The 20,326-nt window shown below is 44.2% G+C and overlaps 1 protein-coding gene across 2 annotated transcripts in view; it reads right to left on the bottom strand.

The window, feature by feature from the left end:
• HMCN1 (hemicentin 1) overlaps positions 1–20,326 on the bottom strand; it is a 293,317-nt gene that overhangs the window by 186,070 nt on the left and 86,921 nt on the right. For both annotated transcript variants that reach the window (XM_029080708.1, XM_029080710.1), the window contains exons 7-9: positions 8,738–8,858; positions 7,191–7,454; positions 4,489–4,633 (exon numbers count right to left, since the gene is read on the bottom strand). In XM_029080708.1, coding sequence (XP_028936541.1) covers positions 4,489–4,633; positions 7,191–7,454; positions 8,738–8,858 — 530 coding nt within the window. The remainder of the gene's footprint in view (positions 1–4,488; positions 4,634–7,190; positions 7,455–8,737; positions 8,859–20,326) is intronic.

The following is a 20,326-nucleotide window of genomic DNA, read 5'->3' as shown; positions in this document are numbered from 1 at the left end:
ACGGTGCTCGGCACATAGTAAGCGCTTAACAAATACCGACATTATTATTATTATTAACAAATACTACAATTATTATTATTATTATCTAACACCAAGACATTACTCAGTTCAATGTTCCAGGCCATCTGAAACCTAAGGAAGGCCAATGTAACACAAGTAATCTTGGTCCGTGGATCCTTCAGAAATATGGTTTCCTTCATCAGTCAATCAATACTATTTATTAAGCATCCACTGTGTGCAGAGGGTGACAAAGTGTTTCGGAGAGTACAGTATGTCTTGGTTTTGTAGTGCCACAAAACCGAGATACTAATACAGCATATTAGTAACATATTAGTTTACCGTGTGGCATATTCCAATCTCGAGAGTAGCACGCTAGGAAGCAGGGGACTTGCCATCTGTCAAAAGTCCAGCCAGCTCTAGCCAAACCCTGCAATCAAACAGGGGGCCAATTCAACCTGGTACTGTCCAGAGGGTCCACTTCCACCCATCCGGCACCAGGGAGCCATTGATTAATCAATGAATCAATCAATGATATTGAGTCCTTACTGTGTACAGAACAAGAATGTGTCTGTTATAGTGTTCTCTCCCAGGGGCTTAGTACAGTTCTCTGCACAGAGTAAGAGCTCAATAAAGACAATTGACTGACTGCCTACTAAATGCTTGAGAAAGTACAATATGACAGAGCTGTTGGAGTGATCCCTACCCAAAAGGGGCTTACAGGCTACAGGGGGAGACAGGTATTAAAATAGATCAGGGATAGGTGAAATAGTAGAGGATGAACATTTTACAGGAGTACTGTGGGACTGGGGTGAGTACCAAAGTGCTTAAGGGGCACACAGCCAAATGCACAGTTGAGGCTGAGGGGAGGGTGGAAAAGGGAAAGAAAAGGTTTTCTTTCTAGGGGAGCCTCTTGGAATAGACGGGATTTTTAGAAGAGTTCTGAAGGTGGAGAGAGGGGTGGACTATTAACACCAGATGCAAGACACACAGAGTCCCCAAAGACCGAGAGTGTGTCTCCTCGGAGGGTTTCGGATCACTGTCAATCCTGGTTTGGGCTGAGATGCCCCAAGAGGGGCTGACATTTGTGACTCAGTGGACAGAGCACATGCCTGGGAGTCCAGAGGCTTGGGTTCGTGGGTCCGCACTGCCACTGGTCTAGTGTGTAACCTTGGACAAGTCATTTAACCTTTCTGGGCCTCAGTTTCCACATCTGAAAATGAAGAGAAGCTAGACCGGGAGCCCTATGTGGTGCAGACGCTATGTCTGATCTCAGAAACTTGTATCTTTGCCAGGATTTTGCGCACAGCATCTAATGAATGCTATAATTACTATTATTAGGGATTTGTGGGCAGAGCCCCAGGATCCGTGCCATAGCCTCAAATACCTCTAGCCCTGGAACCAGAAGGATTCCAGGGGGAATATGTCTCTTAGTTCCTTCCAGACAGCAAACAGCGGTCCTATTCCATCTCTCGGGTCCACCAAACAATCTTATTTACCGAGCGCTTACTGTGTGCGGAGCACCGTACTAAGTAAGCACTTGGGAAAATACAACAGAGTCGACAGACAAGTTTTCTTCCCATAAAGAGTTCACAGTCCGGGGGGAGAAAGACATCAAAATATATTATGGATATAATAATAATAATGGCATTTAAGTACCTACTATGTGTCAAGCACAGTTCTAAGTCCTGGGGTAGACACCAGCTAATCAGGAGGGACACAGTCCGTGCCCTGCACGGGGCTCCCAGCCTTAATCCCTATTTTACAGATGAAGTAACCGAGGTCCGGGGAAGTGAAGTGACTTGCCCGAGGTCACCCAGCAGACAGGTGGCAGAGCTGGTTTTTAGAGTCCAAGTCCTTCTGACTCCCAGGCCTGTGGTTTACCCACTACGCCATGCTGCTTCTCTGTACATAAGTGCTGTGGGGCTGAGGGTGGGGTGAATCAAAGGTACAAATCCCAGTGCAAGGGTGACCACCAGACCCAAAGCAACTGACAGCCCCGGAACCTCTTCCGGGATAAACTAAGTCCTGGGTTCAACTCGACCCCATCCAACAGTGGACTGAATACCTAGTCAGCCTCCGGAGATGGCTCTGCCACTGCCAACTGGAACCAGATCAGTCTCAAAATCCCCCCCCCCCCCCGAAACCGGACGAACCTGTGACAGATTGGATCGACAGCCCATCGTGCCCCTCGTCAGCTAAGGTTCTGGGTGTCCGCGCTCCCGTGACGTGAGACTGCAGACCGTTAGGGGGTATCACTAGCGCCGAAAGGTCGGCCGAAAACAAAATAGCCAAGAGTGATACTCGCTGACACAGGTGATGGGGAGCCCCTCGGGGGCAGAAACCACGTCTTACTTTTGTTGAAGACTCCCAAACACCAAGTTCAAAGCTCTGCACTCCGTGGGCATTCAGTAAATACTACTGAATGAACGATACTACTGATGACTTCAAAAGCCTTTCCCTACCTCCATCAGAATGTAATCGTCATCTTTACGTAGCACCTTCACCCACTGACCAAGGAGAAAATACCGTAAAGGATCTTCACAGGGCCGGCCTTGGGAAACGGTGTCCAAAGGAGCGCGACGACTGATCAGAGAGGAACCTTCTGAAGGTCTGTATAAGCACCAGCCATTGGCGGTCAGTTACATCACTTAGATCTGGTGTCTCTCATCCAGATGTAAAGCCATTTTACCCTAGAAATTATAATCTCCCTCGGTCTCACATCTGTAAAAGTGCTGAGGTATTTGCCGTGTACCTTGCAGGTTTTTGATGCAATTAGTTAATTCCCATAAAGCGCTTTGAGCTTGTCCGAAGGAAGGTGCTACATAAATGAGATCGCGTTATTTGACTTCATCTCTCAGCTATGTTGCTTGATCATTAAACGTGCAACTAAATCACCAAGACACACTATATGAAAAAGCAATGAGGAAATTATGCAGTTTGATCCTTAAAATATGGAAAATTTTACTGAATTGGTAAAGCATGTTCCTGCCATGTCTCTTTACTTAAAAGTCAGCTCATAAAAAGGAGTTGTATAATGTAAGGCTGCCAACAGTGGCTTTGTGGAATTTATTTATTCTATTATTCAATTAATAACATATAGTTACATTCAAATTATTCTTCCTGCTCATTTTGAGATGATCTGTTCTTTTTGAAGGGGGGAAGATGATATCATTTGAAGAAATCACAATTTTTCTTAATTTTTAAGTATCTGATTTTCCCATTTGGGCTCATTTTCCCTATCAAAATTTTGCCGGTCTCTTGAGTCCTGCCACTTGGATTACTGCCAATAACCTCAGTGTACATTATTGCTTCGACTGAGAAACCTATATTTTGCAGGCAGAAGGCAAAAACCACAACTGAAGACATGCTCCATAGGGCTTTATTGCTATTTTTATGAGAATGAAAGAATAATTCCTATGCATTCGGTAGTCTCAGCACCAATGTCTAACCTCTCCATTCACAAAAAAAGAATTCCTACAGTTCCCTCCAGCCCACACTCCTGCCAGTTTTATAGGCGATAGTTACCATATGTGCTCCAGTGATTCCTGACCAATGTTCCGGAAAAATCGCCTGCCCGGTGAATCCCCATAGGTAGCCTTGTTTTTGTTCCAGTGGTTCTGGGGGAATCCGAAAACCTAATTCTAGTCCCTGCTCTGTCTGCCGGGGCATCAGGAGTAGAAAAGCCACGTGGCCTAGTGGATAGAGCATGGACCTGGGCCTCAGGAGGACCTGGGCCCTAATTTCGGCTCTACCACTTGTCTGCTGTGTGACCTCAGGCAAGTCACTTCACTTCTCTGAGCCTCAGTTCCCTCCTCTGGAAAATGGAGATGAAGACTGTGAACTCCACGTGGAACAGGGACTGTGTCTAACCCGATTTACTTGCATCCACCCCAGTGCTTAGTACCGTGCCTTGCACATAGTAAGCGCTTAACAAATACCACAATTATCATTATTACTGGTATTATTATTATTAGTGAAAGCTCACGATCAAAGGACCGCCAAAGGTGATCCAAAAGGTGGACTGGCCCAGCAGTAATCCCCAAAAAATAGGTAGCGGGAATGGGTGGCAAAGACCACGACGGCAAGCACGGAAACCACCTGCCAGGTCAGCCTGCCACGGCAGAGCACTGGCGCTCTGCTGCGGTCACTCTGGCCGTATAATAGCCCCGCACGTAAAAAAAACCTTGGCGAGCGCTTTGCGATGAGCTGCAGTCCCGCCTGCCTGCCCGGTAACCCGTGGCACGCCATGCCTCAGCAGGAAACTAACCGACGAGGAAAAGAGAAGCCGAGTGGCAATGTACAGCCGCTTTCCTCAATTCCTCCGCCCTGGTTCCCGGCCCTCAAGTCTCAGCGGGCAACTTCCCTCATCGGGATACTATAATGGAGCACCACAGGAGGAATATTGCCCAAGTGAAACTGACGCGTTATTCACATTCGCTGCTCTTAAGGATATTGTAATTCACATTGGGGATTGCAATCGTTACATACTTGAAATATTGGTCCACTCCCAGGGAGGCCCCATTTCTGACAAACCGCAAAGTAAAGGGCAGGAGACTCTCTACGGAGCAAGGGATAGAGCCCGGCTGTAGGTAGTATCCTGGGGTTTTCTTGAGCATTGTAACTCTGGGAGCACCTAGGAAAACACAAAAGGATGTTAGTACAGCATTCTGATTCTGGCAATGTGCTAATCTCTCGGTCACAGAAAGCTTCTGGTGCGATCCATTTGCGCTCACGGGCGTGACCTAATGTGTAGAGCACTGGCCTGGGAGTCAGAAGGACAGTTACCTCACCTGTAAAATGGGGATAAAGACTGTGAAACCCAGTGGGACACAGACGCTATCCAACCTGATTAGCACCCCAGTGCTTAGTCTCGTTATATCCCGGCTAGACTACTGTGTCAGCCTTCTCTCTGACCTCCCTTCCTCCTCTCTCGCCCCGCTCCGGTCTATTCTTCACTCCGCTGCCCGGCTCATCTTCCTGCAGAAACGATCTGGGCATGTCACTCCCCTTCTTAAACAACTCCAGTGGTTGCCTATCGACCTCCGCTCCAAACAAAAACTCCTCACTCTAGGCTTCAAGGCTCTCCATCACCTCGCCCCTTCCTACCTCTCCTCCCTTCTCTCTTTCTACCGCCCACCCCGCACGCTCCGCTCCTCCGCCGCCCACCTCCTCGCCGTCCCTCGGTCTCGCCTATCCCGCCGTCGACCCCTGGGTCACGTCCTCCCGCGGTCCTGGAACGCCCTCCCTCCTCACCTCCGCCAAACTGATTCTCTTTCCCTCTTCAAAACCTTACTTAAAAATCACCTCCTCCAAGAGGCCTTCCCAGACTGAGCTCCTCTTCCCCCTCTACTCCCTCTGCCATCCCCCCTTACCTCTCCGCAGCTAAAGCCTCATTTTCCCCTTTTCCCTCTGCTCCTCCACCTCTCCCTTCCCATCCCCACAGCACTGTACCCGTCCGCTCGACTGTATATATTTTCGTTACCCTATTTATTTTGTTAATGAATTGTACATCGCCTTGATTCTATTTAGTTGCCATTGTTTTTACGAGATGTTCTTCCCCTTGACGCTGTTTAGTGCCATTGTTCTTGTCTGTCCGTCTCCCCCGATTAGACTGTAAGCCCGTCAAACGGCAGGGACTGTCTCTATCTGTTGCCGACTTGTTCATCCCAAGCGCTTAGTACAGTGCTCTGCACATAGTAAGCGCTCAATAAATACTATTGAATGAATGAATGAATGAATAGTACACTGCCTGGATCATAGTAAGCACTTAATGAGTATCAAAAAAAGAAGAAACACTTGCTGAAATCTGTTTCTCTGGACTTAATTCTATCGGGGCACTTGATCTCTCCATGCAATCATCTGTGGTTGCCTTGGGGACCAGAAAAGTAGCCAAGTGGAGATTGGGGCAGCTAGCAATAAAGAGCAAGTAGAGTAAACTCTTTGCATCACTCTTCAGAAAGCAAGAATGCATCCTGCAAAGGCATGTCAGTGTCTTATAGGGAAAAACACAGAGGTTCACATAATAATAGCAGCTTTCCCTTTTTCTCTTTTCCCTCACAGACTGATTCAGAAAGCAAAAAAGAAAGTATATTTAAAATAAAATCCAGAATTCACTAGAGTCTTAGCCCTAATGAACTCTCATTAGCTAGTACTTTGGGAAATGGCAAGTTGTAGGCTGAGGTCAGAGGGTTTTTTTTTTCCCTCTTGTAAGATTACATCTTTGAACGTTCATTAGCATGGAGTCTGCGTGATTAAGAGTTGCTGCCCAGGGTTCTGGCAGCATTACTTTTCCCCCTTCATCTTGCTGCCAGAATTCCTAGGTTCTTCAGATTGCCTTACCCCTCCCTGTCCTTCCTCTGTTCTCTTCTTTTCCCTCTCCACCCTGCCTTGGTGAAAGCAGATTTGAGGAGAGGTAGGAGGCTGGAAAATTGCTGTCATGGGCGATTGTGGCGTGGGCTTTAAAACCCAGCAAATAATATCTGGTTCCAAAGAGCCTTGTTTGACTAGGCCAACTGCCCTACGTTTGCCTTGACACCCAGGTTAAGTGTCTAGATTTGGGTCAAGCGATTAATTCTCCTCCAGAAAATTCCTTTCTACAATCTACATTACACAGACAAGATCTTGTTGAACCTTTCCTCGTGAAGGCCCTAGAGTGGTTTTCACGACTCCTGAACCTGGGAAAACAGACAGATTCTAAGTGTTCCCACCTCTACCCCTTTTCCCTTTCAGACTCTCCAGCCGAGTAACCAGAGAAAGATTAGGGAAGGAGGTGGAAAGATTAGAAGCCCTCCAACTTTGCAGACAAAGGACAAGAAAAATCCCATTCCGCTAACCCCAGAAGTTGGCTCAGGTTATTCTACAATGGGCTACATAACTGTCATACCTTGAAATGTATAAAAGATGTAGAAATTGCCTAGCGACGGAGCTAGCATTTGGGGGCCGTGACAGAAAGCATTTATCAGTTAGGGGTCCAGTCTGCCGTCTCTAAAGAACTACTTTCATTGTTCATCTCTGCTGACCAAGGGGAGCCTCGAGGCTATCTCATTTTGTAAACAATTAATTGAGTGTGTGACCTCTAAAATAGCAATAACCTGGGAATAATCTGAATCCGCAATTCCACTTTCTCCCATTCATGATATTTCTACATGAGCTCATCGATATCCAGGAATTTAAAAAGAAGAGAGGCTTACCCGGCACGATATTGGAGAAGGACACACTTGACACTCTCTGAAAGAGATAATCATCCTTATCGTAACCTGTAACTTTCAGAAAGAAGGCTTCTTCCGGAGGAATAAAGTCAGAAATGTTCCATATGCCGTAGGGCTTTCGTTCGGGGTAGTATTTCACAGGGATGGTTTTTAGAGAGCTGCCGGAGATACTCAGCAGCTCTAGGCGGTCTACTCTGGCAGGAGGAGAAATTCCTGTTGTATTCAGAAGCACGTAGGTAGGGATTCCTGAAAAACGATAATTGATTCCGATGAAGGGTCATTTAAGCTCCACTGACTGATAGTTGCAGAAGTCACAGTACTGATTGAATTCGACTTCAAACTTGGGGAAGCACAAGGGCAGTATAAGACAAGTTCCCAAAACCATAAGCTTGTTATGGGCAGGGAATGAATTCTGCTATTTCCGTTGTATTGTACTCTCCCAATATCCTTGGTACAGTGCTCAGCACAAAGTAAACACTCGATAAATACCACTGAATGATTGATTTACATTATAAATAGGGGAGCTTGACCTAAATAGACTGTAAACTCACTGTGGACAAGGAATGTGTTGTGTTATATTGTTATACTGTACTGTCCCAAGAGGTTAGAACAGTGCTCAGCACACAGTAAGCACTCAATATGACTGACTGATAAATAGTACAAATCAACAGACTCAGAAGAAAAGATTTAATATACACATAATACCACCCCGAAGTGAAGTGGGCTCCTCTCACAGCTTTCAGGATAAGAGAAATAACCTAAATCAACCCATGGTCTTTGCTGAGCACTTGCCCTGTGCAGAGCACTGTCCTAAGCGCTTGGGAGAGTACAATAGAGTTGGTAGACCCAGTGCCTGCAACTTCTGCAGACTGACAAGCTAAGGCTGGTTTAAAAAATCAGGTCTACACACCAGACTCCCTTATGGGGGAGACACACATGAATATTCATTCGTTAGTTCAATAGTATTTATTGAGCGCTTACTATGTGCAGAGCATCGTACTAAGCGCTTGGAATGTACAATTGGAATGAATATGTGGCAAGTTCCACTGGTTTCCCCTCATTTCAAGTCACACCTCAATGAAAACAGCACCGCGGGATGAAAATGTTTTAGCGGTTCGAAAAAAATCCATTGCTTTCTTTTTTTTCTAGACAGTGCAATTACCCAATAATCTGAATTTTCTTGCATGAATTGATCATGATGGAACATGAGGGGCCACAGGATGAATAGGATATTTGAACACAAAGGATTCAGGAGCCAAGAGGAAAAGGACTGAAGGTACCCAAGATAAATAGCAGGTATCAATGATTATTTTTTAATTCAAAACAACATCGGCAAGGATGTCATTATACAAACTATTCAATCAATCGATGGTATTAATTGAGCACTTCTGGTGTGCAGAATACTGTATTAAGTGCTTGAAAGAGAAAAAATGGAGTAAATAGATTTGTCCCTGCCTTCAAGGAGCTACTACCTCTTGACTCTCCTTTGTTACGGTTTTGTTTTAAAAAAGTAAGACGAATATACCAACCTTGCACCGGTCTATTGGCCAATCTTTTGAAGTCTAGAGTTGCTTTTCTGAAAAAGCCAGCCCGGAAATCAATCGAACTGAGGCCTGTGATACGCACAGAGTGCCTTCCGCTGCTTGAGGTCTGAAAAAGATTTTTAAAGACAAACTGCGTCAACCAGGAGTAAATGTGTGTAGCACTTTAGACTATTTGTTTTCCGTTATGGAAGCTTGTAGAGAGAGAGGGGTTCCGCTTCACCTAATCAATCACTTGGTCCCATGAGACAGAAGCCTTTAAATATCTTAGGACAGTGCCTGGCACATGGTAAGCACTTAACAAGTACGTAATTATCGGGAAGCAGTACGGCGTAGTGGATGGAGCACAGGCCTGGGAGTCAGAAGGTCATGGGTTCTAATCCCGGCTCCTCCGCCTACCTGCTTTGTGGCCTTGGGCAAATCACTTCACTGGGCCTCAGTTACCTCAACTGTAAAATGGGGATTGAGACTGTGAATCCCATATGGGACAGAAACTGTATCCAACCTGATTTGCTTTTATCTACCCCAACGCTTAGTACAGTGCCCAGCACATAGTCAGCGCTTAACAAATGCCATAGTTTAATTTTATGTCTTTATTTTACGGCCATAGCTTCCACGGCACTGGGGGCTCCGGGGACTGATGGCAGGGTTCGGTCTCGTGCCCAGGCTGACCGCATAGGGCGGAAGGCAGATAGAAACCATCTTTTCAAAATCTGGTACTGGGATGCTTTTGTTAGTCTCTCCATGAATATAATGGGAACAGAGTGATGAGGTGCCTAAGAGCTGCCCCTTCTGGGTGTTGTTCAGTTCCGTGCTTTACTGCTATTTGAGATGTGTGAATTTTGAGGTGTTTCAAAGCTGTCTGGACTCTCCCCTTATTGGTCTAAATGTCTGTCTCCAACCCCATTCGGATGGTAAATCCCTAGTGGTCCAGAGGCTAGGGTTTAATTTATATTCTTTTATTTTCTCCGGTGCTTAGCACAAAGACTTACCAATTGTTAGCATTGAATAAATATTAATAGTGGTAATAATAGTAGTAATCACCTTGCCCCAGGACTTGCATTTTACTTCACGGAAACTATCTAGGGCCGGTCAGAAGGGATAACCTGTTCCTACTGGACTGACCGATGAAGACAAAAGAATGAAAATGCCATCAGTGAATAATCTCAATCCACACACAGCTCTGTCTTTCAAATTGTGTCATTGTTGTTGTTTGGAGGGCAAGTGTAAGCACAAAGGTCTGAGGAGGATATATTCATATACATTTTGGCACACACATACACACCCAACCGCACATTTTATGCAATTCCAACTGAGACAAAAAATAAGAATCTTACTGAAAACAATCAATCAATGGTAATTATTGAGCACTTATTGTGTGCAGAGCACCGTACTGTCTGGGGCACGTACCATACAATAGAGTTGGTAGACATGATTGCTGCCACAAGGATCTTACAGTCTAAGGGGAGACAGACATTAAAGTAAATTATAGATAATAGCAATGTATCTTTAAGCATTTACTACGTGCCAAGCACTGTACTAAGCACCGGGGTAGATACGAGATAATCTGGTTGGGTACAGTCCCTGTCCCACATGGGGCTCACGGCCTCAATCCCCATTTTACCGATGTGGTAACTGAGGCATCAAGAAGTCGAGCCACTCGCCCAAGGTCACACATCAGGCAAGCGGCAGAGCTGGGATTAGAACCCAGTTCCCCTGATTCACAAGCCCGTGCTCTTTCCACTAGCCCACATTGCTTGAATTCTAGAATCTGCCCCACAAACCACAGCAAAGTTAGTAAGGTTGTTGTGGGCAGGAAATGTGCCTGACAACTCTGTTGTACTGTACTGTCCGAAGTGTTTAGTGCAGTGCTCACACCCAGCAGATGCTCAATAAATATCATCGATGACGATCATGTGCCACCTTGACATACACCAGCAGTCTCTAGGTACATGCAACAGAAAATTGCCAGTGACTTGGCTGTTTTCCAGCATTTAAGATGTCTGGCCAAATCCTTTTAAACTAAGCTGAATAATTTCCACTAATGCCTTCCAACAGGCTTGGCATCAGAATGAGAACTCAGGAGTTCCTGATTTTCAATTATTTGCTCAGTAGTAGACTCAACTGCTTCCTCAGGCCAAACACTGTGTCTTTAATTTGCTTATTCTAATACAGACAAAAGGGCTTGTTGTTTTCTCCCACAGGAAATTTGCAGTAAATACTGAGTAATGAATACCTATAGTGTTAGTCAGTCTGCGCATAAAAAAGATTTGGTACACTATTATTCTAGCCTTATTAGTAAAACTTCTCTGACTGTGGTCATCCTAAAACAGCCCCCTATACCCAGAACACAAATACCTTGCAGTTCATCATTATGGAATACTCTCCCAAGTGCTTAGTGAATGTAATAGTGAATGAATACAAGTGAATGAATTAATGGAAATAAAAAGCTTTATAAGGAAGCTGAAGCCATGAGATCTAAGGTAGTTTAAGAGATTTTTAGCACACATTTATAGAGCGAAATTCTAGGAATAATGATAATAATTGTGGTATTCGTTAAGCACTTATTATATGCTGAGCCCTGAACTAAGCAATGGGGTGGATACAAGATCATCAGGTTGGACAGTTCCTGTCCCACATGGGGTTCACGGTCAAGCCAGGAAGAAGAGCAAGGATTGAAATGGGAAATTGATAAAAACCATTATTTACAGATTAAGTAGCTGACTTTGCCCAACACCCAAACATAACAACAAATTTACATCTGCTGCATTAGAATGCCCCGTAAATATTCATACTGATTGTCCTTCCCCTATAAAACAGCTCTGAAAATGCCAAAGAACAGAGCATGCTAAATAGCTATACTCCTGCTAGCAAGTACTAGTTGACCACTAATTATTCCTTGGACAAATCAACTGACCAAGGCTACTTGTAAACAAGATGTATTTAATATATGTGAGAAAAACTTAAAAACCCAGCCAAAAGCTATATTTCCCCCCTCACCCTTCCTCCTACAGCCGAATGACAAAACCAATAACAGGGATGTTGATGACTGAACATGACCTATTGTTTTGGAAAGGGATTTAAACACTTGACTTTATTTGACAATGTAAGATTTCTAGTTTAGTTACACTTGGAATAGTAGAGCTAAATCTTTGTACTCTTCTAGCACACTGACTCCCATAATGTTAAATAATAAGAATGGGACCGATCTTCCATCTGAAACATGTTTACCACCTCTGTTATACTGCACTGTCCCAAGTGCTTAGTACAGTGTTTTGCACACAATAAGCGCTCAATAAATTCCATTGAGTGACTGATTCCAACTGACTGTGGAAAAGCATCCAACCTTGGGAACAGCTACAAGGAAAACAACTTCCCTTTATTCGAACCAAGTGGATGCTAACTTCCAGCAGGGAATTCATTCGGTCATATTTATTGAGTGCTTACTGTGTGCAGAACACTGTACTAGGCACTTGGGAGACTACAATATAACAATAAAAAGACATAATCCCTGCCCACAGAGCATTTACAGTCTAGAGGGATCACCCCCTGTAAGGCAGCAGTCTACACTGTCAACTAATCCACTCCCTCTCAGGGTGGTTACTTGGGGGGGTTTTGTTGTTCTTAATGGTATTTGTTAAGCACTTCTTATGTGGCAAGCACTGTTCAAAGCACTGGGGTAGATACGCTTTAATCAGGTCAGATACAGTTCCCTGGCCCACATGGGAGAATAGTGCTCTGCACATAGTAAGCGCTTAACAAATACCAACATTATTATGGGATTCACAGTCAAAATAAAATTACCATGAAGGAGCTGCCCCATGTGAGCTGAATAGTTGTGGTTGCATTCAAGATGGAAGCCCAAACAGGGCGCTCATCCCCATCCAGGTCCTTCCATGGCCCCAATGGGGGAGCTCCTCAGGAAGGAATTTATCACCACATTTATGTCCTATGTTTGAGGATGACGGATCCTTTCTTTCCTTCCCTCCCACTTAAATCCAGAGGGGCATTTCTACGTGGAGTTGGTTGTCTATGTAGAGGGTTAAATCAGGTTCTATAATACATCACAAACAGGTATCCACATTACATTATGCCACGGAATTACTACTTAGACTGTGAACCCCATGTGGGACAGGGACTGTGCCCAACCTGATTATCTTGTATCTACCCCAGTGCTCAGTACTGTGCTTGGCACATAGGAAGGGCTTAATAAATGATAATACTAATAATGTTGGCATTTGTTAAGTGCTTACTATGTGCACAGCACTGTTCTAAGCGCTGGGGTAGATACAGGGTAATCAGGTCGGCCCACGTAAGGCTCACAGTCTTAATCCCCATTTTACAGATGAGGGAACTGAGGCACGGAGAAGTTAAGTAACTTGCCCACAGTCACACAGCTGACAAGCGGCAGAGCTGGGATTTGAACCCGTGACCTCTGACTCCCAAGCCCGGGCTCGTTCCACTGAGCCACTCTGCTTCTCTAATACCATTACTAGTCTTCTCATTTGGTTAATGCTCGAGTCCTTTCCAAGTAGTTCCATTTTTAAACCCAACCACCGCCATAATCTCAATAATTCAATTCATGATCTACCCTGATGCCACTTCCCCCCTGCTTCAGGAGTATGGACTGTGTGAGGGCAAATGGAGAAGTAGGATGATGATTCACAATTATTTCCAACACCTTCATAGAACCTGAATTTACAACCCTTTAAAATTATGAGAAAATAACTCCTGGCCTACAAGAAAAAATAGGTCATCTAATGTTACATTAGACACCTGAAAGGTAAAAACACGGGGCTATATTTCAAAATGCAACTATCTTTCCGTGTACTCTCTTTGATCCTTGCATTCCAATGCACTAATCTATAAATTCATGTAATGGCAGCAATAGGGAAAATGGCAAAATTGTGCCCTCCGGGGATTAAAGTAGAATGTAAAGATATTTGGATAGTTTAAGTTTTTCAAGATTTTCAAATATACCGGTATTTTAAGGTGGTTGTTGGAAAGACTTCATACAAGTGTTAATATAGTTGAGCCCTGCATAGCCAGGAGGTGAACAGACTTCTTGTTTTTATTATTATTATAGTCTTGGCCATTAAAACAGATTTAAGCTGGCCTGCCTTATCTTGTTAATCTGTTTTTAAAACTTCCTTTCTCTTTAAGACTGTAAATAAATCCAAGTTGTTATGATTCCTTCCTAACCTAGTAATTATGATCACTTCTGTTGCTTCTCCTCTTTTCCATTTTATTGCAAATTTACCTTGCCAACGAGGGGAATATTCTCCAACTGAAACACAGTAGCTAAAAACTGTTTATGTAATATATGTGGCATGCAAACTTTGAAAATAGAATACTGTAGAGAAGGACCAAATAATATGTTTGATCTAGAGAAGCAGCGTGGCTCAGTGGAAAGAGCACGGGCTTGGGAGTTGGAGGACGTGGGGTCTAATCCTGGCTCTGCCACTCCTCTGCTGTGTGACCGTGAGCAAGCTGCTTAACTTCTCTGTGCCTCAGTTACCTCATTTGTAAAATGGGGCTTAAGACTTGAGACAACCTGATTACCTTTTATCTATCCCAGTGCTTAGAACGGTGCTCGACACAGAATAAGTGCTTAACAAATACCAACCTTATTATTATCTACATAAAATGCATAGTGAGCTGCGGACCTGTTTTAAACTATAAGAAATACCATTTGGTTAAAGAGAGGAAAGTAACTCACAATGACCCTCACTCGTATTGCCTACTTTATCAAAAAAGGAGAAGAAATTCCTCACTGAACAAGGACTTGGAAGTTTACAAATAAAAGCCAAAGCCCCAGTTTAGATGGATAGTGTAACACTTGCATTCCCGGACATTTTCAGGAGAAGCAGTGTGGCCTAATGGAAAGAAAATGGGCCCGAGAGTCAGAGGACCTGGGATCTAATCCTGGCTCTGCCACTTGCTTGCTCTGTGAGCCTGGGCAAGTCGCTTAACTTCTCTGTGCCCCAGTTTCCTCATCTGTAATATGCGGGTTCAACACCTGCTCTCCCTCATACTTAATACGAACCCTGGTTGTGGCAGGGACTATGCCTGACCTGGATGCCTTGAATCTACACCAGTGCTTAGTACAGCATTTTGCACATAGGAAACACTTAATATTAATATTATTATCTATTCTCAAGTTTATGAGTGTCACAACCCTAACTTTCAATAACTCACTGAGAACCACTTTTCTGTCCCCTTCAAAGGCACTTAGCTGTGAAAATTATCTGTAAAAATCAATAAGGATTTAGGGGACGATTAAATCAAATTTGCTGGACTCCCTAGCTAGAATGTAAAAAGGATTGAATCCCTAACCCTAATCGCTTTTCAAAGTAAACGTTTTCAAAAAAAACCAGCTCTGAACAATGAGAGCCAAGACAAAGACTCCAGCCTCATCCTTCTTATCAGTGGTATTTACTGAGCACTTACTAGGTGCAGAGAACTGTACTAAGCACTTGGAAGAGTACAATACAACAGAATTAGTAGACCTTTTCTCTGCCCATAACCTTGGGAAATTTAAACTCAGCTTTCTAAAGTGGATTCAATCTGAACGCAGAGGTAGGCTTCTGCTTGTGTCCCTCTTTGTTTCAATATCTTGAACCTGGAAGAGTAATTTAACAGAAAGGAAACATTATTCATTTAAGTAGGAAAGAATTGCACTTCCTCTGTAACTGCAAAGGGAAGATAAATATTTGCAGGATTTGATGAGATCTCAAATTTACTGTGATTAGTTTATTGTGGGGGGGGGGGGAGGGTTTCCAGGTCACTTGTTTCTTTTTAATTTGGGGGGCAGTGAAAGGCAGAAAGGAAATAAGAGTCTCTGAATAGCTTTAGGTCCATCTTTTCTAATCCCCAGAGAGAGACACCCCCCCACCCCCATAACCTAGCCAGTTGGCAACTTGATCATTAGCTTGTCCAAATACCTGGTGAAATTTCCAGGAAAGCCTCCAGTGCATTTCACTGACCTCAAACAATGAACAGGAGTGCCACACCTAATCCGCTTCCATGGCACACCTGGTGAGGACTGCAAGCCTATTCATAAAAACGAATTAGGTGAGAATTGCCAGTTACTGGCATCATTTCCTTCCAGGGTGGTCCTTCTGATATATTATGTACATTTTATTAAGGTTCCTGAAACAAGTTAAGGCTACTTCATTATGTTCCCAAAGTATTCTGATATTTTACAAAACAAATCTTACACAGGAAATAATATGCACTAGAAAAATGTCATTTAGGGTCTGCGTAGCCATACCTGATTATGAGGCAGGCATATTTGTTTCTCCTGGGAGATTACCTAAAAGCAGTCTATTCAAATCCTTTTAATGGAAACATACCCTGGAGGTGTAGACAATATGAGATTGCCTTGTCATGTCAAGGCATTTTTCTCCCCTCCCTGGGGATAACATTCTACAACTCTTCAGTATTTTCTGACACTTTCTACCCATCAGCACCCATGCACTCTTACAGACTCATGAGCTCACTTTCTCAGGCTTTCCCTTCCGTACCTGCTTTTCTACTCTATCCACTTACACTTACCAATAAACGTTAGTAATAATAATAATTGTGGCATTTGCCAAGCCATCTACTAAGCGCTGAGGTAGACACAAGACAACGGGGAGTACTGAGTCCCCATTTTGCAGATGAGGGAACTGAGGCACAACCAAAAGTGAACGGACTTGCCCACAGGCACACAGAGGCAGAGCAGAATTAGAACCTGGTGCTTTTTCCACTGGGCCAAGCCGGTTCTTAGCTCTGTTTTCTCCCAGATCTTTGATCCTCCAGTCTCTTTCTCTAAGTATCTGAAAACAATCTGAATAAACTGACAAGATCTCTGCCCTCAAGGAACTTGCAACACAGTGACATTTACAATCTCTTTTACTCATCCTTTCCTTAAGGCTTTCCTCTTCATTTTATTTTTCCATGTCAATCGACCAACGGTATGTACCTGAACATGTACTGTACTGTGTATTTCCTGCTCGTTTTCTTCTCTAGAGTTTGGTTTAGAGTAAGCACTTGATAAATAAATAAAAATAAATGGTGGTATTTGTTAAGCGCTTACTATGTGCAAAGCACTGTTCTAAGCGCTGGGGGATACAAGGTGATCAGGTTGTCGCACGTGGGGTTCACAGTTTTTTAATCCCCATTTTACAGATGAGGTAACTGAGGCACAGAGAAGTGAAGTGTCTTGTCCAAAGTCACACAGCTGGCAAGCGGCGGAGCCGGGATTAGAACCCACGACCTCTGACTCCCAAGCCCGGGCTCCTTCCACTGAGCCACGCTGAACTATGAACTAATAACGAATTAATGAGAAGCAGCTTAGCCTAGTGGTTAGGGCACTGACCTGGGAGTTCTGCCATTTGTCTGCTGGGTGACCTTGGGCAAGTCACTTCACCTCACTGGGCCTCAGTTACCTCAGCTGTAAAATGGGGATTACAACTGTGAGCCCCATGTGGGACCGGGACCGCATCCAACCTAATTCCTTTGTATCTACCCCACTGCTCAGAACAGTGCCAAGCACTTGGCAGGCTGCAAAAGAGAAGCAGCATGGCCGAGTGGTTAGAGCGTAGGGCTGGGTTCTAATCCCGGCTCCTCCACTTGACTGCTGTGGAACCTTGGGCAAGACATTTCACTTCTCTGTGCCTCAGTTCCTCATCTGTAAAATGGAGATTTAGACTGTGAAGCCTAGGTGGGACAGGAGGGACTGGGGCCAACCTGACTATCCCAGGGTTTAATGCACTGCTTGGCACAAAGGAGGCACTTAAATTCCACTAAAAAACTACAGAAAACAGAGATTCCTTTACTCCTCCCCACCGCTCTCCTCCGCCTGGCTCCAACTGGCCCCGATGGCCCTTGTGAGCAAGGCAAGACCTGCCCCCATCTCCTATCCCCCCTACCTCGGTAGGACTTCCCGACTCCAACCCCGAGAAACCCCAGCTGACAGGCCATGGCCCGAGGCAGCTGGCAACGGCAGAGAGTGTGGGGTGGTTCAAAGGTCTGGCTTGAAAAGCCTCTCCTCCACCGGCCAACTGAGGTTCTGGTGTACCATTCCAGAGAGTTCCATCCGAGGAAAAAGCCCCAGTCGGGCCAGGAATTGTACCTTAATGAGAACCCTCCTGCCATCCAAAGAATATGGGCACTCGCTCTTCTTTAATGATTTTTCTGGGCAAACCCCTTAAGTATCCGAGAGCCAGATTTAGCTGAACACAAAAATATATTGATGCGATTATAGACAAAAGCTGTTTATAAAGCTAGAGGGTTGCATGGATGGAAAATTACTTAATACTACTTATGCACCAAGTCCTGGAATTTACCATACGAAATAGTTTCCTCGTAAATGGAAATGTTAGGGGCTTTAATTCAGTTTTTTAAAAAACTTGGTTTCTCTAAAGCATTTTTAACCTGGTTTTACCAGTGTGCATGTAATGCGAAACATGAGCGGCTGCTGTAAACTACACAAAAGACTTCAGTACTCCCCTCAGCTCCAGGCAGGTACTTCTAAGTCTGAGCGAGCGTATGCTATAGGCTCTGTAAGTGTAAATTCAAAGAGAGAAGCTATAGCACCTTAGTTATGCTCTGAATGGCAGCTTCGGCTTCCCCAGTGAGGCACGAGGCATATTTGGGAAAATCAGAGCATTTAGCATTCACTTAGGCCTTCTCTGCAAGCTGTTTTATAATTACTTTCATGACAGAATCCTTTCAGCCATCCTGTGAGGTGGGTTAATGTCATTATCCTTGCTGAGGAGGCAGGGATTTCAACGGCTTCCTGTGTCTCAAAGCATAAGACAGTGGTAAATCCATAACTAGAATCAATATCTTCAGGGAATCCAGCCCGTTTCAAATCCTGAACTGAGTGAAGAGGAAACCCAGCCGATCTTGAGCAAAATCACTTGAGCAGAAGCCACCATTCTGCCTTCTGTGAAATGGGGTTAATAAATACCAGTCACCCTAGCTTCTGGGGAATGCTACCAGGGCAAATGCCATAATGGATTTGAATTTTAGGGAAGATTTTGTACGATACGCACAGTCAAAGCTCCACAATTAAAGCCACTGTGCCACAGAAAACACTTTCCAAACAACTTGACAACTCAACAGAAGGCATCTAATTTCTATAATGCATTTCTCTTCATTGCACTCGGTGGGCGATTATGCCCACAAGGAGTCTAAACTTGACAGTCACATTTTTGTAGACTGTGCACTAAGAAAAAAAGGTCAAAATTGGATTTTTTTTTCCACTCTGTCAATCCAGTGTTGGAGTTTTCTCCATACAACAGAGATCGAAAGAGAATTACACTATGTACCAACATGCTTGAAATGAACATGATACTTGAGAGGACTTGTTTTTGCAATTGATGTTATCGTCAACAGGGGTATTTATTGAGTCCTCTCTAACTGGTAAGCCTGTAGAAGACACTTGGGAGCAAACAATAACAGTAGAAGTCAACTGGCCTCTGCCCTTGAAGAGTTTACAGACCAGGGGGTGAGCGTACATTATCTAAGGGAGAATATTATTATTATTAATAAAGATGCGATTGCTCCAGATCTCTCCATTTATATGTTTGCATGAGTGCATGTGAGGGTAGCCATACCAAAATTTAATTTAGGTGAAATAGATTTATACAGTCACTACAAGACCCTCCTAATCACATCATTTTTCTTTCCTTCCCACTCAAATTCAAGAAACTTCCCTGTTCCTCCTACCAGTTCACTCATCATCTCTAATTAACGGCTAATGAGGGCTCACAACGCCGTAGGGGCTGAATGGCTCATTCAAAGGACCTTGGAGTTCAGGCCTTTACCAGGGAAAATTTTACTGGTTGCAATCCTCCACTTAGAATTGGGTTTCAAGGGAAAAATACAGCCGACTACTTGAAAATGGGGGCATTTTTCTAATGAATTTACTGCTAATTACTATTGCTTTTTTTTTTTAAGAAAAAAGAATAAGCTTAATTTACTAAAAGTACCGAGAAATAATTCTGTGGCATATACTGTAAGCTCTCTGTGGGCAGGGAATGTGTCTGTTGTTTGTTGTATTGTGCTTTTCCAAGTGCTTAATACTCTGCACACAGTAAGCGCTCCAAAAATATGACTGACTGTTCTAGCAGCTTCCACTTCAGGTGAGGTGACTTGAGGAGCAACAGAGCCTTCCACTTCATTCTAAACTCAGGTCAAAACTAGCCAAATTTTGGGCAATATCGGTCCACTTGGCCCAAGGTTCTCACAGCCTACTTATCACACAATCCGGCTACTTCCTTCAAGCAACGCAGCTAACCATAGCGGCTTCCAAGGAGCGACAGAGAGACGGCTCATCTAGGATGGGAGAGCTTCAGGGCCCACACCACAGTGGGAGGACTAACCACATCGACCCCAGAGGGAAAGACTGTAGCCTGCCCAAAATACCGACCCTTTCTGTTGGGGTCCCACTGGTCCAATTTGGGGACCCTCAGGTTACTAAGATCCATCTCTAAAAGTTGAGAAAATTCCAGCAACAGATGAAGAAATCCCCGGAGATGGAAAACAGGGAACAGCAACAGGAGTTTACTTGTCCATAGTTTCAAA

This window comes from Ornithorhynchus anatinus, chromosome 16, assembly GCF_004115215.2.
Source record: "Ornithorhynchus anatinus isolate Pmale09 chromosome 16, mOrnAna1.pri.v4, whole genome shotgun sequence".
Classification (NCBI taxonomy): Eukaryota; Metazoa; Chordata; class Mammalia; order Monotremata; family Ornithorhynchidae; genus Ornithorhynchus; species Ornithorhynchus anatinus.
Note: the sequence above shows the minus strand (reverse complement) of the source record. Positions and strands in the feature narration are given on the sequence as shown.